At 37.1% G+C, this 19,622-nt stretch overlaps 2 protein-coding genes across 3 annotated transcripts in view; one reads left to right on the forward strand and one right to left on the reverse strand.

Annotated features, from left to right (window-relative positions):
* Window positions 1–219: 219 nt before the first annotated feature.
* On the reverse strand, window positions 220–9,900 carry LOC133614568 (post-GPI attachment to proteins factor 2-like). 2 transcript variants are annotated; one of them, XM_061972635.2, is made up of 6 exons: window positions 9,721–9,896; window positions 7,630–7,803; window positions 7,308–7,557; window positions 930–1,036; window positions 746–854; window positions 220–667 (listed from the first exon to the last, which is right to left on the reverse strand). In XM_061972635.2, the coding sequence occupies exons 2-6, from the start codon at window positions 7,789–7,791 to the stop codon at window positions 537–539; spliced, it is 759 nt and encodes a 252-aa protein (XP_061828619.1). In that variant the 5' UTR covers window positions 7,792–7,803; window positions 9,721–9,896; the 3' UTR covers window positions 220–536. The 2 variants fall into 2 exon arrangements, with proteins under 2 accessions (XP_061828619.1, XP_061828618.1); XM_061972634.2 differs by having other exon boundaries at window positions 746–1,036; window positions 9,721–9,900.
* An 81-nt stretch (window positions 9,901–9,981) lies between these two features.
* Window positions 9,982–19,622, forward strand: part of LOC133614567 (neuronal acetylcholine receptor subunit alpha-10-like) — a 22,160-nt gene continuing 12,519 nt past the window's right edge. The window contains exon 1 of the mRNA XM_061972632.1: window positions 9,982–10,163. Within this exon, the coding sequence (XP_061828616.1) occupies window positions 10,064–10,163 (100 nt within the window). The 5' untranslated portion in view covers window positions 9,982–10,063. The remainder of the gene's footprint in view (window positions 10,164–19,622) is intronic.

Here is a 19,622-nt window from a genome sequence, read left to right on the forward strand (position 1 = left end):
ACAACTTAGATTATATCAAATAAACATCCTTGATTCCGTGTTTTTAGATATAAAAATGGTTTTGGTAAAGAAAATGTAAATTTAAAACTGTAGTAAAGATTCCACTTAAGTCTCAATGAAAAAAATGAAAAAATACAAATACGGTCACATTACATTGCACAGCCGTCTTGTGACCATTGTTTATCCATTTACACAAGTCTGCAAAAGATTACAAAACTCTTTAGTCTGCAATAAATATGTATTTTTTTATGTAGTTTTCTCTCTGATAATGCCAAGCGTGATAAAAGAACTCACTGTGAGACAATGTACAAAAGTTGACCTTTCACGTTGAAACACTGTAAGGTTGGTCCACATGTAAACTTACAAGCCACTTAATGCACTTAATTAAGCGGGACATTAAACCTTATCATCTTCTGCTGCTCCGCACTCATCTCACATCCATCCTCGGATCGGCACATGTCATTGTGGAAATACGTGGAAAAAAGGCCTTTCTCCAAATGGAGGTCGCTGACACCAGGCCTCATGCCGGTCTCTAGTCAGAACTCTTTGTCTTCCGACGACGAAATGACCATCACCTCGCGACTCCTAAAGTCCCAAAACGCCGTGAGGTGGAAGGCCATGTTGGAGAAGACAATGAGATACTCAAACAGGGCGAAGAACGTGTAGCCTGCCAAGAGAGGAGACGGCGGCCCCTTTAAGTCAGCGGCGACATCAATAATGGCCAAAAAGATGATGTCATACTTACTCCCCGACTCGCAGTACAAGTTGTGTTTGGCGTAAAAGAACCCGGCAAAAGCGCAGAAGCAAACATTGAGCAGTAAGAAACGTACTTTCCAGTGATGAGATTTAATATCCTGGGAGACAAAAAGGTGACAACAAACGTAAGGAATAGGAATATAAGCAGTTAGAGAGAGGGAGAGGTTGCTTACCTCGGGGTTTAAAGAATACTTTTTAATGGCCTTCCATAGGCGGCAAGTTATCAGCATGTAGATCAGCGAGCTCAAAATGAAGAGGACGAAGCCTTCCTTGTGGACAACTACGATGGGAAGAACATTTTTAGGGAATACATGACACAAATGTCCACTGCAGAGGACGATGGTTCTCAGGACAGTATGACGGGTGCTCTTATGTTTTAAGGCCCTACAGCAGGTGGATCCTAAACGTGGCCCTGGAGGCATTTTTGGTCTGTAGCTGTTTTTTTATTTTTTTTATTTTTTTTTAATTTCCCTCTGCATATTCTGCAAAACATGTTTATCCTCTATATGGGACAAGCAGACAAGGTTTGGTGGGGTTTTGTAAATAAGTAAGTAAGTGCATTTTTTATACGTATATATATATATATATATATATATATATATATATATATATATATATATATATATATATATACTAGGGCTGCAACAACTATTTGATCAAATCAATTAAAATCGATTATAAAAATAGCTGGCGATTAATAGTCATCGGTTCGTTGGATCTATGCTATGCGCATGCGCAGAGGCTACTTTTTTCTTTTTTTTTATAAACTACAACATTTACAAACAGCTGACAAACAATAATCAAAACAAGTATGGTGCCAGTATGCTGTTTTATTTTCAATAAAATACTGGAAAGGATAGAAATGTAGTGTGTCTCTTTTATCCGATTATTAATCAATTAATCTAAGTAATAATCGACATATTAATTGATTATCAAATTAGTTGTTAGTTGCAGCCCTAATATATACCAATGAACTAGAACAGTGGTTCCCAAACATTGTTTCACCAAGTACCAGCTCAGAAAACACGTGGCTTTCCAAGTACCACCACAATGACCAATATTAAAATACAGTAGCACAATAGGCCTGAGAATTAATTAAAAACAAGACAGATTGTTTTAAAAAAAAAATTTAACATGTATATTTCATATTTGTTGGTCACTGTGACATTACACACCGTTTGGACAGTAACACTGTGTTTGAATTTAGGTAAATAAAACACTGTACTTTAAGTGATTATTTGGCGTACCACTAGAAGGAGCCTGCGTAACACTAGTAGGAGAATCACGAAGATCTGTCTTCCCAAAATGGCTGCCATATACCAACAAGCGTGTTTTTATCTTTTTATTTATGCAGTTATAGTGTATTTAATTAATTTTTTGTATTTGTTAGGGACAGTGCATATTAATGAACATGTGCAACAATACAGGTGTAAATATTGTGATATGATATAATATGCCAGATTACAGATAATATCCCAACTGCTAATTTCCATCTGTTGTCCACCGGCAGGCAACAGAAATAAAACAACAAATAAAACAGAAAATAACAAATGGACAGACATGATACAAGTTGTTTAAAGTTAGAAATTAAGTGTTTGACTAATAGTTTTATATATATATATATATATATATATATATATATATATATATATATATATATATATATATATATATACACACATTTTCTACCGCTTGTCCCTTATGGGGTCGTGGGGGGGTGATATATATATACACACACATATATATATATATATATATATATATATATATATATATATATATATATATATATATATATATATATATATATACACACACATATATATATATACATATATATATATATATATATATATATATACTGTATATATATATATATATATATATATACATACTGTATATATATATATATATATATATATATATATATATATATATATACTGTGTATATATATATATATATATATATACTGTATGTAAACATCATTGTTATGTGATATATCGTCCTCTGTGGCGGACTTGATGAATTAATACTACTACTTTTTCATATGAAATGATGAAAATGATTGACGCCTCAAGATGCAAGAATACATGCAAAATTTGCTTCTTGCAGTATCTTTTCAGTCTTTTCGTCAAATGACTGACACCTAAATACCTCACAATATATCATTGAATTAACACATTTGAATTGATACGGTAACAATTCTCGGTACCTGGGAATCGATATTGGTACTCAACAGTACTTTTATAGGTGCTCAATTGTGTTGATAAATATTATTTTTTCTTAAATAATCTGTATTTTAATTTTCCACTCTAACTCTAATGCCCAGTTGATATCTTGTTTTCTTCAATTTCTGTGTCTCATTTGCAAGTACTGTACTTATTGCAATTTCAAGACTTTAGATGGCGGCAGTGTATAGGCTACGACATGTTGTCTATGCCATTAAACTGAATGTGCAGTTTTTTTTCTTTTGTTGAGCCCTAGAAGGTGTTTGTACTCTAAATATTGTACTTATGACACACCAGCCGTTTGACTGTAACGTGCATCTTAGCTGTAAATTTCATTACCAAATTTGGAAGCGTCGAAATTGCCGTGTAAAATTGCTAATACTAATCTTTAGCATGTCTATGGCAATTCTAATGTCAATTTGCATCGAGCTAGCGCATTTTGAAAAGTGGCGCCCTACTGTGCTTTTGAGTGCCTCCTTATTGCTTTGTTGGCATGGAGAACTGTATTATTACCTAGAAGCAGTCCGGCTGAGTCCACTCTGAGTGCTTGACAGCTTGTTTCCCGTGCCAAAATAATACAAACACATTTTCTGACCTACAACATTGTTATATAAACTTTTATCTCATGCAACTTTTTAGATAAAGTAACCAGTAATGAGTGAAATTATAAGAAACTACACTAACTTGTCATAAAAAGGCTAGGTTAAGATGTTTAGTTTTTTTTTTATCAATAGCTTAGTATACCGGTATTAGTATGATACCGCGATACTAATGAACCATATCCGGTACTATACCACCTCTAAAAAGTACCGGTAATCAAACGCCATTAGTGGATCTACACCTGACATCCACTGTAATGATACCAAGTACAGGAGCATATCTAGTCAATACTATCATGATTACATCGATATTTTTTGGCATCACAAAACCTTCTTTCGTTTTTAAAAAAATCCATCCATCCATCCATCCATTTTCTACCGCTTATTCCCTTTGGGGTCGCGGGGGGCGCTGGAGCCTATCTCAGCTACAATCGGGCGGAAGGCGGGGTACACCCTGGACAAGTCGCCACCTCATCGCAGGGCCATTTTTTTTTTTTTTTTTTTTTTTTTTTTTTTTTTAAATGTATATTATTTTTATAAACTCAGGTAATATGTCCCTGGACACATGAGGACTTTAAATATGACCAATGTATGATCCTGTAACTACTTTGTATCGGATTGATACCTAAATGTGTGGTATCATCCAAAACTAATGTAAAGCATCCAAACAACAGAAGAATAAGTGATTATTACATTTTAACAAAAGTGTAGATAGAACATGTTAAAAGAGAAAGTAAGCAGATATTAACAGTAAATGAACAAGTAGATTAATAATCAATTTTCTACCACTTGTCCTTAATAATGTTGACAAAATAATAGAATGGAAAATGACACATTATGTTACTGGATATGTCAGCAGACTAAATTAGGAGCCTTTGTTTGTTTACTTACTACTAAAAGACTGTCTCGTATGTTCACTATTTTATTTAAGGACAACATTGCAATAAGAATATATGTTTAATGTACTCTAAGATTTGTTGTTAAAATAAAGCCAATAATGCAGTTTTTTGTGGTCCACTTTATTTAGAAAAGTACGGAAAAGTCGGAAAAGTATCTAAATACATTTTGGTACCGGTACCAAAATATAGGTATCGGGACAACACTGCCTTAGCATATGTGGATTCACGTTGTTTTGGTTTTAGCATCTTTTGTACAACATGTATGAAAGTTTGGACATCCCAACCTTAGAATGAAAGTGAAGTGAAGTGAATTACATTTATATCGCGCTTTTCTCTAGTGACTCAAAGCGCTTTACATTGTGAAACCCAATATCTAAGTTACATTTTTAAACCAGTGTGGGTGGCACTGGGAGCAGGTGGGTAAAGTGTCTTGCCCAAGGACACAACGGCAGTGACTAGGATGGCGGAAGCGGGGATCGAACCTGGAACCCTCGAGTTGCTGGCACGGCCACTCTACCAACCGAGTGTGGTTATAACCACAGAGCGTTGTCAATTCGTACAATATGGACAACACTAGTTAATTTTACAGGGCGGAATAGCTAACATTATTACCACATACTTGTTAGTATAGTGGCTAATAAAGACTAGCATTGGCAATGACCTTCAGATAAGCTTAACTTTCTCTTATTTAAAAAAAGTTATTGGCCTGTACAGTTAATACAAGTTCTAAGGCGGCAACAGTTTGACCCTGGAACGGATGTTTTGGTAACACTTTAGTATGGGGAACATATTCATCATTAATTAAATGGTAAATAAATGGTAAATGGGTTATACCTGTATCGTGCTTTTCTACCTTCAAGGTACTCAAAGTGCTTTGACCCTATTTCCACATTCACACACACATTCACACACTGATGGCGGTAGCTGCCATGCAAGGCCCTAACCACGACCCATCAGGAGCAAGAGTGAAGAGGTTGGTAGAAGGTGGGGATCGAACCAAGAACGCTCAGGTTGCAGGCACGGCCGCTCTCCCAACTGCGCCACGCCGTCCCCAATTAGTTGCTTATTAAAGTAACAAAGACTTAATTTTATTTGGAGACTAGGGGAACATATAAGGGTTAGGGTTAGGGTTAGGGTTAAGGTTAGGGTTAGGGTTAGTCAACTCTTAGTTAATGGCTTACTGGTTGTATAATAAGGCCATGCAGAATAAGGCATTAATAAGTACTTAATAATGACTAATTAGGAACCAATATGTTACTAATTTGCATGTTAATAAGCAACTAATTAATGGTGAATATGTGTTCCCCATACTAAAGTGTTACCAATGATTAGGGTTAGGGTTAGTTAACTCTTAGTTAATGGCTTACTGGTTGTATAATAAGGCCATGCAGAATAAGGCATTAATAAGTACTTAATAATGACTAATTAGGAGTCAATATGTTACTAATTTGCATGTTTATAAGCAACTAATTAATGGTGAGTATTAGAGGTGTCTGATAATGGCTTTTTTGCCGATATCCGATATTCTGATATTGTCCAACTCTTAATTACAGATTCCCATATCAACCGATACCGATATATACAGTTGTGGAATTAACACATTAGTATGCCTAATTTTGTTGTGATGCCCCGCTGAATGCATTAAACAATGTAACAAAGTTTTCCAAAATAAGAGAACAACTTCAACTCAAGTTATGGAAAAAAGTGCCGCCATATTTATTATTGAAGTCACAAAGTGCATTATTTTTTTTAACATGCCTCAAAACAGCAGCTTGGAATTTGGGACATGCTCTCCCTGAGATAATCCTGATGCCCACTACAACTATGGGAAATACTATACTTTGACTTTCACAAAGTGCATTATTTTTTTATTTTTTTTAAACCTGCCTCAAAACAACAGCTACAAAAACAATGAAGGCACACAGCTTCAGCCCAGAGTATACTAGAGTCATAAAGTAAACAATAATATAGTCCTCCTTTAGTAGACTGCCTGGCATACTGTATAACAGGCTCAATCTGCCCTGCTCTAATGTATTTGTATGAGTAAAACAAATGTGCTGCAAGCTAGTGGTGAGTGCTTGAAGTGGCCTCGCAGTCAGTCAGAGCTTCTGAAATGCTGCGTTGAGACAGGGCATCGCCGTTCACTGCAAGCTGCTTCCGGTGTTTGCTTTTCATCCATCTTCCGCTTGTATTCATCGTGTATCTCGTTATGATTCTTGTAGAGGTGGGAGATCTAATTGCTTGTATTAAGAGGAAGACGTCTTGGTTCCTCCTCGCATAACCAACCTTTTGCAAATTACCATTTTTTTATCCGTCAGACACACTTTAAAATAATCCCAGACCATAGACATGGTGTCGTTAGTCAGTCACCGAGCGAGCTCGCTTGTTAGCCACGGCTACAGCACCGGCAACAACACACTCTTGTTGTTGATATGCTCCGCTCGCGGCGGTTTGATGAGGTCATCAAGCGTCGCCAGTAAACCGCTCATGCTGCAGTCGTCAACTCCTGTGTTGTGTGCGGGAGAGGGGAGAGGGTAGGGGCTGCTGACTGGGAGACGCAACTGCTCTGTACTGCTCCCTAAGTCCGTGTTTTACCGGATATGTACCGCTCCGTCGGGGCGTTTTAAAAAGTCATTAATTTTACTTTTTGAAACCGATACCGATAATTTCCGATATTACATTTTAAAGCATTTATCGGCCGATAATATCGGCAGTCCGATATTATCGGACATCTCTAGTGAATATGTGTTCCCCATACTAAAGTGTTACCGATGATTCACTGTACATGGGAATGTTTATTTGTCTTCCCGCTGTTATTACTCACTGTACGTCTCACTGGATGACACGTAGGAGAGGAGCAGCAGGCCGAGGTTTTCCAAAATGGAGAAGGCCAGGCTCAAGTAGGCGAGCAGGCTCTCGGGGAACCTCGAGGCGAAGCGTGTCTTGTAGTACTTGAAGTAGGTGAACGCCACCAGGAACCTCGGCGCCGAGTGCAGGCCGATGCAGAAGCGCCATATGTGGCACTCGGGACTCAGATTGATGGAGGCGCTGATGGACGGCAGGTAGTTAGGAACCTGAAGGAACGCACATCGACGGTTCGCATCGTTTGGTAGGAACAGGAAAAGACAAACTAACGGGGGTCTTACATGGCAGTGTGTGCCGGTGGAGTCGTCAAAGTGAAACACCGAGGATATAAGGACACAGGTGATAAGGCCCAGCAGTGGTAGGCACACGGTACCCAGGACACAGGTGGTGAAGGAGATCCTGATGATCAGCGGCCTCTCGTGACCGTAGGAGCCTGGAATCATCTTGATGTGCGTCTGTAACGGCGAGAAGGTCTTACATTCTACCACTGGACACTGCATTAGGTACACCTGCACAGTAAAGTGACTTTATGAACACAATAAAGCTTAATACGGGGGTCAGCAACCCGCGGCTCTTTAGTGCCGCCCTAGTGGCTCCCTGGAGCATTTTTAAAATAGAATTGAAAATGGAAAAAGATGGGGTGAAATTAATTTTTTTGTTTTAGTACGTTTTTTGTTTGAGGACAAACATGACACAAACCTTCCCAATTGTTAGAAAGCCCACTCTTTAATATGTTTGTGTGTATGCTTCACTGATGAGAGTATTTGCTCAACATTGTTTTGTCCTACTAATTTCGGCGGTTCTTGAACTCACCATAGTGTGGACTGTAACGCAACAGTTTGTTTACATGTAAAATCTTCCTCTCCTTCTTTGTCTCATTTTGTCCACCAAATGTTTTATGCTGTGCGTGAATGCACAAAGGTGCGCTTTGTTCATGTTATTGACTTGTTGAAGTGCTAACCAGGCATATTTGGTCACTACATTTTTTTACCTACTCAGTGGCCTAGTGGTTAGAGTGTCCGCCCTGAGATTGGTAGGTTGTGAGTTCAAACCCCAGCCGAGTCATACCAAAGACTATAAAAATGGGACCCATTACCTCCCTGCATGGCACTCAGCATCAAGGGTTGGTATTGGGGGTTAAATCACCAAAAATGATTCCCGGGCGTGGCACCGCTGCTGCCCACTGCTCCCCTCACCTCCCAGGGGGTGATCAAGGGGATGGGTCAAATGCAGAGGATAAATTTCACCACACCTAGTGTGTGTGTGACAATCATTGGTACTTTAACTATAACTTTAACATGACGTTTGACACCCCTGGTATAGAAGAAAAAAACACAGCAACAGGGCCCTTGCGGTGCTCTCCATCGATTGCCCCTAAAAATGGCTGAATGAATAAAAAATGCATAATATTACAGTATATTTGACCATTAGACCACATCGAGGGGAGCCAGATGAGGTGGTTCGGGCATCTGGTCAGGATGCCACCCGAACGCCTTCCTAGGGAGGTGTTTCGGGCATGTCTGACCAGTATGAGGCCACGGGGAAGACCCAGGAAACGTTGGGAAGACTATGTCTCCCGGCTGGCCTGGGAACTCCTCGGGATTCCCCGGGAGGAGCTGGACTAAGTGGCTGGGGAGAGGGAAGTCTGGGCTTCCCTACTTAGGCTGCTGCCCCCGCAACCCGACCTCGGATAAGCGGAAGAAGATGGATGGATGGATGGATGGACGAGACCATGGCTCTTAAACTTGGTACAATATTTTTTTTTTTATAATTACTTTCTACTATATTGGATTAAACAAGTGTAAATGTGACTATGTGAGTGTTATTTAATTTCCTCATAGTGTTAAACAATTTATTTAGAAGGTCTTAATAAGGTTTTTTTATAATCCAGCTATGAAATTATTAGATTTATAATGAATAATTCCTATGTCGCCGAAATTAATTCCAGAACCGGAACCAATTAACGTCGATAGGATAGTATCGGAATACAATGTATCATCATAATCACAATAAACTATTTTGCCATGATAAAGGGGTAATTTTACAACATATTTAATATTAATATGTACTCGTTTTTTGAGCTGTTTTTCAAAAGATGTATGCATTATCATTATCATTGTATTGAACGTGCAGATTAGTGAATTCACACTACAGTCACAATCACGCACATAGCGTCAAATGAATACCTGCAAACTGAGCGTTATTATGCTTGTAAAGGCATCATTCTTGGATGCATTCTGCATGGATCTGGTGTACCTAATGAAGTGGCCTTGTCAAGATCGCCTCCATTGCTTTGATGGAGCTGACAAATGCGGACAGAACATCACATCACATGGAGACACGACAACAAAACAGGACATGTTTGCACCCACTAGCTGAGGCTCCCGAGATTCCAGTGGAAGAGGCGCTCAGTGGAATCCTTCAGCACACCAGCAGCATGGAGGAGGACGCCCTCAGATCACGTGGTACTTGATGATGTTTTAGAAGACCTATCCTATAGTAATCACGGGGCAATAAAGTGCCGATTTGGATTTGGGGAGGCGTGGATGCTATCCGTGGTGCTGAAGCAAACAATGGATGGGGTGGTGACGTCATAGTGACGTTGTTGATGCCGCGCAGCCCCGCCTTTCTCCGGACTCCCCCTGTACGGACGCAAACGCACCGTCGCTGCTGCACTCTGCTTTTTGTTTTGTTTTTTCATTTGTATTTTTTTCAATGTTGTGTTGTTTTGTGGACGTGGAATTGTTTTTTAACATGAAACAGATGGAAATCCCGATTTTATTTTGCTTCTTTATTTGGGTCACGGTGTTGCCGGGTAAGTTTTGTAGCACTTTTACTTAAAACATGCTGCAATTGATGGAGGCGTTTGTCAAGAAAAGCTACTCATTATTTATTATTCAATTATTATTTTCAAATTATTATTTTTAAAAAAGAGTCAATGTTTGTTTTGGTTTTGGAATATTTTCTAAAAAAAAATAAAAATAAAAAATAGAGTTCTTTTTTTTTAAGATTATATAGATTTTTTATAAGGCATCTGTCCAAAATAGTGACACAATATTATTTATTTAGATTGTATTAATTATTTATTATTTAATTTTCGTATAAAAAGTCAATGTTTGTTTTATTTTTTGATTATTGTTTCATTTTAAGATTAAATGGAATGTACAGTCATTAGTTTTTTTGTTTTTTTTAAAGATTATATAGAATGTGCATTGTCACGGTAGGTTTTTTAGCAATTTTACTTAGAGATCCTGCAATTGATGAATGCATTTGTCCAAAATAGCAACATTTTATTATGTATTTTTATTTTATTATACATTGATTATTTAATTTTTTTTTAAAAAGTCAATGTTTGTTTTATTTTTTTATTCAAACATTTTTTTAAGATAGTTCCTATTTTTTAAGATTGAATGGAATGTGCAGTCTGATAAGAGCATGAATGACACCGTTTTCTGTAGTTTGCAATGATGCAGCACTGCTTTTGTAATATTTTGGGTGTTTTGTTCAAAATATGTGTAAAAAAAGTCCAACTATGTGATACAAGCGCAGTTTTGCAATATAGGTGTTACGATAGTATGTTTTATTATTTGTAGATAATACGATAATTTAGTGTACAATATGTGTATAGCTGGTACTAGTGGTGTTATTATTACTCACTTAATTTGTGTCACAGTGTTGCCGGGTAAGTTTTGTACAAATTTTACTTTAAAATGCTGCCATTGATGGAGGCATTTGTCAAAGATAGCACACATTTATTTTTAGTAAGTATTTACTCATTTCAAATTATTATTTTTAAAAAGAGACAATGTTTGTTTTATTTTTTGAATATGTTCTTTAAAAAAAAGAGTTCTATTTTTTTTCTTTAAGATTATATAGAATGCGCAATGCTACCTTGTGTTTTTAGCAATATTACTTAAAAATGCTGCAATTGATGGAGGCATCTGTCCAAAATAGTTACACGTTATTACATATTTTTATTTTATTATTCATTGATTTATTTATTTATTTTAAGTCAATGCTTGTTTTATTTTTGGAATATGTACTAAAAAAAATATGTATGTATGTATATATGTATATATATATATATATATATATATATATATATACATAGTTCTATTTTTTTAAGATAAAATAGAATGTACAGTCTGATAAGAGCAATTAATGACAACATTTTCTGTAGTTTGCAATGAGGCGGTACTGCTTTTCGTAATATTTTGGGTATGTTGTTAAAAATATATATAAAAAAATGTTATACAAGTGCAGTTTTCCAATATAGGTGTCACAATAGTGTTTTCATTATTTGTAGATAGTGCAATAATTTATTGTACAATATCCATCCATCCATTTTCTACTGCTTATTCCCTTCGGGGTCGCGGGGGGTCACTGGAGCCTATCTCAGCTGAAGGCGGCGTACACCCTGGATTAGTCGCCACCTCATCACAGTATTGTACAATATGTGTATAGGTAAGTTTTGTACAAATTATACTTAAAAATGCCGCAATTCATGGAGGCATTATTTATATATTATTTACAAATTATTATTTTAAAAAAAAGTCAATGTTTGTTTTATTTTTATCTTATTTTAAAAGAAAATAAATAATAAATATATTTTTTAAGGTTATATGGAATGCACAATTTTACTTGAAAATGCTGCAATTGATGGAAGCATCTGTCAAAAATAGCAGCAAATTTTTATTAGTTTTAATTTGATCATTTATTTACAAATTATTATTATTATTATTAAAGTCAATGTTTGTTTGTTTTATTTTTGGAATTTTTTTTTTTTTTTAATTTAGAAAATGTTTTCTGTAGTCTGCAATGATGCAGTGCTGCTTTTTCTAATATTTTGAGTATTTTGGTCAAAATATATATTAAAAATCCTACTATCTCATATACCGGTAAGTGTAGTTTTGCAATATAGGTGTCATGATGATAGTGTTTTTTTTTGTGCATAATACCCGGTACAATCATTTAGTGTACAATAGATATGTGCATATGGTGGTAATATTATTACTCTTTTTAATTTATCATTGTTATATAGTACGTTTTATTTTCATTAGTCTATCCTAGAGTGATGCAAACACCAGTCGAAAAATCTTGGAGCTCATTCTAATCTTAGTTTAGACTGCACAGAATAAGGTGTTTTGGGATTTTTCATTTTATGGATAGTAAAGAATATTCCATCAAAAAAAAAGAATACAAAATAAATAGTGCAGTTTACCAGCATCTGCAGACATGCATCCAGCTGTTCAGGGATTTCACCGTCATCATAATCCCTTCTGTGGACCTTCTTTGTATCTCACTCAACGCTTTCATTCAGATCAAACATCTGGCTCGTCCAAATCCAACCTTCAGCAAACACTCTTTGTTTTTTCTACTGTGTATAAATCATTAAATCCTCATAAGACATCATCTTGTTGTGTGTCATTTAACATGCATTGAAGACATGCATCATTTCATATTAACATGTCAAGGGGATAATGTCTGTGTTGCTCCAATAGCAGATTTGCCTCCTCTCCCCCTAAAGCCATAGGGCACGAGGCAATCCACCCATCTGGCAGGTCTCAACCTCAGCACTCATATCACTGTAGGCACATTTTTTTGCAGAAAGTGGAACCTCTAAAACATGGGTATCAAACTCTGGCCCGCGAGCCAAGTTTGGCCCGCCGTGTAATTTCACTTGGCCCTTGAGGTGACATCAAATTACCACTAGAGCTGGCCCGCCAATTACATTCAGCGGCGGTGCCACGGTAACACCGCATTCACTGCTAATTCTCATACTTGCCAACCCTCCCGGGAGACTCTCAAATTTCAGTGCCCCTCCCAAAAATCGTCACGTCCGCTTTTCCCCCATTCCAGCGAATGCTGGCCCAGTCACATAATATGTGCGGCTTCTGTACGCACACACGTGTGAATGCAAAGCATACTTGGCCAACAGCGATACAGGTTACACTGACGGTGTACGTATAAATAACTTTAACACTGTTACAAATATGCGCCACACTGTGAATCCACACCAAACAAGAATGACAAACACATTTCGGGAGAACATCCGCACCGTAACACAATATAAACACAACAAAACAAATACCCAGAATCCCATGCAGCCCTAACTCTTCCGGGCTGCAATATACACCCCCGCTACCACCAACCCCGCCCCCCTCCCCCAACCCTGCCCACCTCAATCGACGCACAGATTAGATCAGTGTGTTGCAAACTGAGCAGTTTAAAGTCCGAAATGGTTGGTTTATTCATTGTTATTTTATTTTCTAATTTATTAGCCTGTGGAAAAAGTTAATGTTGATATTTACCTCAGAAGGCTGCAAATAGAAAAGAGGCATTACATTTTTATTTAAATTGTATTTTATATGCCATTGATATTTTTCAATTATCATTATTATTATTTGAAACTCGATTTTGCATGTCACTATAAAGTTATATAAGCCTTGCTTGTTAAATATTTAATGCAAAACTTATTTGGGTCCCTATTATAATGTTCATTTGTTCAACCTTGGCCCGTGGCTTTGTTCAGTTTTAAATTTTGTCCCACTCTGTATTTGAGTTTGACACCCCTGCTTTAAAAAGATCCAATCTGTTTATGATCTGGTCAGATTTTAAAAAATACAGTATTTTGCCAGTAGTATAAATATAATTAATACGTTTCAGAGTCAAATTGTGAATCGGTCATAAACATTAACTGTCATACTTGTAACGACGAGGTCGCATCGTGATGCGGGTGTTGTTCTCCCAAGGATGCAGACGGCTTCGGACACAGCTTGCAGGTAGGAATATGATTTATTTAAAATATAAATCATACGATGAATAAACAAAAGACATGCACGTAGCACAAAAGGCAAAAACAAAAGGGCTAGCGTGGGAGCTAGCAAGCCAAAAATACTGTCAGGTTCAAACACTGATGACATCTATTAAACAGACGAGAAGCAAGGAATCATGCAGAGACAGAGTTCAATTTGGCTCAATGAGGAGACACGTGTTTTGGGCTGTATTCTAGTTACAGATCCAAACTACGTTCTAAAAGTCCAGCCTGCGTGCTTCCTCTATTTATTCTGGAGGTACCTGGTTACATCACTGAAGCTGTCGGTGAGGGAAGGGGGTAATCTCGACAACTCCAGTTAGACACAATATATGATTAAACAAGAAATGCAAATGTGTTGACACTGGTGATATCGCCTTGTCTCTGCTCTGTCTGCGTCACGGTGGTGTTCGGCCTTGGCAGTCAGCAGGCCGTTCCTGGACACAGACACTGATACGAGACTGGCTTGCAATCTTTTGGATTGCCAGCTTTGCACAGACAAAGAAAAATACCACTTCAGCACAATTAATAATAACTATAGCAACGGCCCTTAAGCATAAGAGTTGTGTGATAATATATACATAATTATTCTAACACATACTAGTGTAACAACACTATTGAAATAATATAACACTCTGTAAACCAGGAGTAGGACCAAGTTTTCTCACTTTCCTGTTTTTTTTTTTGTTTACTTCTGTTTTTACAATGTTTTGCTGGCCCACAAATAACGAGCCACATTCAGCAAATAGTCGCCATTGTTTTGTTTTTTTAAATAGGTATTCCAATGCAAGTGTGGAAAAAAAAATCACTTTTTAAATGCTGCGGCTTCACAAACATTGATGATTTTAGAAATGTTTCTGGTTTTGTTTTTTTAAGCATATTCTACAACATTTTTGCCCTAAATTAAGTGTTTTCAGGAATAAAAATTGCCAATTGAACTACAACTATAAATACTACCGTTAGTTTCACCACGTTGCAGATTTTTTGGGGGGTATTTTCAAAGTTTTTTTAAAAAAAAAGCATGTTTTATCATTTTTTGTTCTTAAGTTAAGCATTTTCAAACGTAAAACTAGCTAAATAAAGTAAACATATCAAAACAACAGTAGTATTGGACACCAAATAAGAGCAAACCAATCAGAGCATGCTGTTCAGTATAGTGGCGAGTGATTGGCTCAGCCTCAGAAGGCATTACTACATTGGATTAAAGAGTGTAAAGGTGACTAAAGGGTGGTATTTCATGTCTTGAGGTTTCTCATAATGTTAAAAAATTTATTTAGAATGTAGTCAATAGTTTTTTTTATGCTCTCGCTATGAAACTATTAGATTCATAATTAACAATTCCTATTTCTCGGACATTAATACGTCATGGTCATGTCCGGAACCAATTAACAGTGATAAATGAGTGATTATTGTATTTATGTCATGTAAAATGTTTAAAGGGGAACATTATCACAATTTCAGAAGGGTTAAAACCATTAAAAATCAGTTCCCAGTGGCTTATTTTATTTTTCGAAGTTTTTTTCAAAATTTTATCCATCACGCAATATCCCTAAAAAAAGCTTCAAAGTGCCTGATTTTAACCATCGTTATATACACCCGTCCATTTTCCTGTGACGTCACACAGTGATGCCAATACAAACAAACATGGCGCATTGAACAGCAAGGTATAGCGACATTAGCTCGGATTCAGACTCGGATTTCAGTGGCTTAAGCGATTCAACAGATTACGCATGTATTGAAACGGATGGTTGTAGTGTGGAGGCAGGTAGCGAAAACGAAATTGAAGAAGAAACTGAAGCTATTGAGCCATATCGGTTTGAACCGTATGCAAGCGAAACCGACGAAAACGACACGACAGCCAGCGACACGGGAGAAAGCGAGGACGAATTCGGCGATCGCCTTCTAACCAACGATTGGTATGTGTTTGTTTGGCATTAAAGGAAACTAACAACTATGAACTAGGTTTACAGAATATGAAATACATTTGGCAACAACAGGCACTTTGAGAGTGCAGACAGCCCAGTTTTCATCAATTAATATATTCTGTAGACATACCCTCATCCGCTCTCTTTTCTTGAAAGCTGATCTGTCCAGTCCAGTTGGAAATGCATCTGCTTTGAGTGTCGCAGGATATCCACACATTCTTGCCATCTCTGTCGTAGCATAGCTTTCGTCGGTAAAGTGTGCGGAACAAACGTCCAATTTCTTGCCACTTTCGCATCTTTGGGCCACTGGTGCAACTTGAATCCGTCCCTGTTCGTGTTGTTACACCCTCCGACAACACACCGACGAGGCATGATGTCTCCAAGGTACGGAAAACAGTTGAAAAAACGGAAAATAACAGAGCTGATTTGACTCAGTGTTTGTAATGTGTTTGAGAAAATGGCGGATTGCTTCCCGATGTGACGTCACGTTGTGACGTCATCGCTCCGAGAGCGAATAATAGAAAGGCGTTTAATTCGCCAAAATTCACCCATTTAGAGTTCGGAAATCGGTTAAAAAAATATATGGTCTTTTTTCTGCAACATCAAGGTATATATTGACGCTTACATAGGTCTGGTGATAATGTTCCCTTTTAAAACAATACATAAAATACATTTAATTTAAAGAAAATACTAAAAGAGCTACTAACAGTTAAAGAAGCTAACTAAGAAACAGTTAGCACGAGCAGCTAGCATTAGCGGACGACTTTATACCAACAAAACATGTTAATGTTAGTAGAATACAGTATTTTCCAGACTGTAGAATGCACCGGTATATAAGCCGCAACCACCACATTTTAGAGGAAAAAAATATGTTTTCATATATTAGCCGCAACGGACTATAAGCCGTAGATATATACGTTGTGAAATGAGACATTTACACAGAATGATTTTGTAAATGTTGCCTTGATTGTTTCCGAACGATGTCTGTAACACGGCAGTAAAACGGCTGATCAAACAAAATAGGAATCATCGTCATGAACCCAATAGCTGTGGAAGCTCGCTCTCCAATCAGCTAAACAGACTCAATAACTCCACGGTGACGTTTTGGTGAATTTACAAAAAGAATGCAATTGTAAGTTAATAATACTAACACAGACACTCAAAAAGCTGCTAGCATATTAGCTAATGCTAACGACGCTAGCTAGATTACAGTACGATAGCGCGTACAAATATGCATGAAAACACTACTATCAAAAATTTGATGGTTTTAGTAAGTATGAATTGTTTTAGTTATTTTGTAAAACTTGCAAATAATGCTTGGAGTGATGAATGAATAGACCAGAAATGGTATTGACAAATATTAGACGGAACAGCACTTATACTTCTGGTTAAAGGCACGAAACAGAAGGAAATACTGTAGACCATGGGTGTCAAACTCTGTAATTTCATTTGGCCCTTGAGGCGATGTCAAATTAACATTAGAGCTGGCCCGCCGGTGCCGCTGTAACACCGCATTCACCGCTAATACTCATACTTGCCAACCCTCCCGATTTTCCCGGGAGACTCCAGAAAATCTCCCGGGGCAACCATTCTCCCGAATTTCTCCCGATTTTCACCCGGCCAACATTATTGGGGGCGTGCCTTAAAGGCACTGCCTTCAACGCCCTCTACAACCTGTCGTCACGTCCATATTACATGCGGCATTTAAACACACACAAGTGAATGCAATGCATACTTGGTCAACAGCCATACAGGTCACACTGAGGGTGGCCGTATGAACAACTTTAACACTGTTACAAATATGCGCCACACTGTGAACCCACACCAAACAAGAATGACAAACACATTTCGGGAGAACATCCGCACCGTAACACAACATAAACACAACAGAACAAACACCCAGAACCCCTTGCAGCACTAACTCTTCCGGGACGATACAATATACACCCCCTGCTATAACCAAACCCCGCCCCCGCCCACCAAGTTAATGTTGATATTTACCTCAGAAGGCTGCAAATAGAAAAGAGGCATTACATTTTTTATTTAAATTGTATTAAATATACAATTGATGTTTTTTCGTTAATTTTTTGAAAGTTGATTTTGCACTATTAAGTTATATAAGCGTTGCTTGTTCCACATTCAGTGTTAAAGCAAATCAGTGTAGCAAACTGAGCAATAATTAACGTTTTATTCATGCACTTTCTCTTGCTACTTCAAGGCTTAAATGTTTGATTTATTCATTATTGATATTTTATTTTCAAATGTATTATTAGCCTGTGGAAAAAGTTTATTTTGATATTTACCTCAGAAGGCTGCAAATAGAAAAGAGGCATTCAATTTTTATTTAAATTTTATTTGATATGACATTGATATTTTTTAATTATTATTATTTGAAACTCGATTTTGCATGTCACTATAAAGTTATATAAGCCTTGCTTGTTCAATATTCAATGCAAAACTTGTTTGGGTCCCTATTAAAAAGGTTAATTTGTTCAACCTTGGCCTGCGGCTTTGTTCAGTTTTACATTTTGGCCCACTCTGTATTTGAGTTTGACACCCTTGCTGTAGACTTTCAACTCACAGCACCTGCAGTGAGCAAACTATTCAAAAAGGTGGCTCCATAGCACAAACAATAACACATCTTTTTAGTCCATGTGTCAGTGTTGCTACTATGTAAGTTTGTTGTATACAAAACAGAGGAACAAATTATATTCATTGAAAATAAGATATGATTCATGTCTTTATGTGAATCGTAACTGACTTAATTAACTATTCATGAAGAGAACTGTTGTATTTAGAAAACATAACATAACAACTATAACTGTGGTACAAATTGAAAACAGGAAGTGAACATATATTTGTGTAAGAAACTGCTTTTCGATGTTATAAAGAGAAATGGAAAATAAGTGATGTATCATGTTGAAACTGCATTCATGTTCGAAATCCTGGTCTCCTGGTTTTAGTACATCTTGTATTTGAGATTGTTTAACTTCAGCCAAAACCCTTTCGGTCTGTAAAATTGTCAATTCATGAATGTAAAACTGTTTGTTTATTTTGTTGACCACTGACCGAAGAAGTAATAAACTAACTAAAATAACTAAATAAACTTCAATCAACCAAAAATAGTTGTATCTAAGTTATCACAAAACTTTGTGTTTCAATGAGTTCCCGGCGAGCAGACAAAAGCTGTCTTTGAACCTACCAAGAAGAAGGCTTGTAAAACTCCAATGTGTATGATGGGAAGCAACATGAAGGTGTTCTGTTTCTTTCATGTATTGTAATCCACAGAAAGTTTTCGTCTTGACCCAAGAACTACAAAAGCGGAGAGGAAGCAGGGCCTGACTCCCCTCAAGGCGACCTTTTCTGTGAACTGTTTTACGACCTCTACTTTGAACTGTTTTACGACCTTTTCTTTTGAACTGTTCTGTAACCAAAGGCGATGGCTGTTTACGACCCATGTCCCCTAGAAATCAGGGAAAGTCCAAATAAAAGAGGTGGCGTACAATCTTTCGCCACAGCATGCTGGAGACTGTAC

Source organism: Nerophis lumbriciformis, linkage group LG17 (assembly GCF_033978685.3).
Source record: "Nerophis lumbriciformis linkage group LG17, RoL_Nlum_v2.1, whole genome shotgun sequence".
Taxonomy (NCBI): Eukaryota; Metazoa; Chordata; class Actinopteri; order Syngnathiformes; family Syngnathidae; genus Nerophis; species Nerophis lumbriciformis.

Excerpts from the sequence above, each read along its gene's own strand:
- LOC133614568 (XM_061972634.2), bottom strand. The coding sequence starts at position 7,791 with ATGATTCCAGGCTCCTACGGTCACGAGAGGCCGCTGATCATCAGGATC. Across the intron at positions 7,558-7,629 it reads CCACCGGCACACACTGCCAT|GTTCCTAACTACCTGCCGTC; the intron begins GTAAGACCCCCG and ends GCGTTCCTTCAG. Across the intron at positions 1,037-7,307 it reads GTCATCCAGTGAGACGTACA|TTGTCCACAAGGAAGGCTTC; the intron begins GTGAGTAATAAC and ends TTCCCATCGTAG.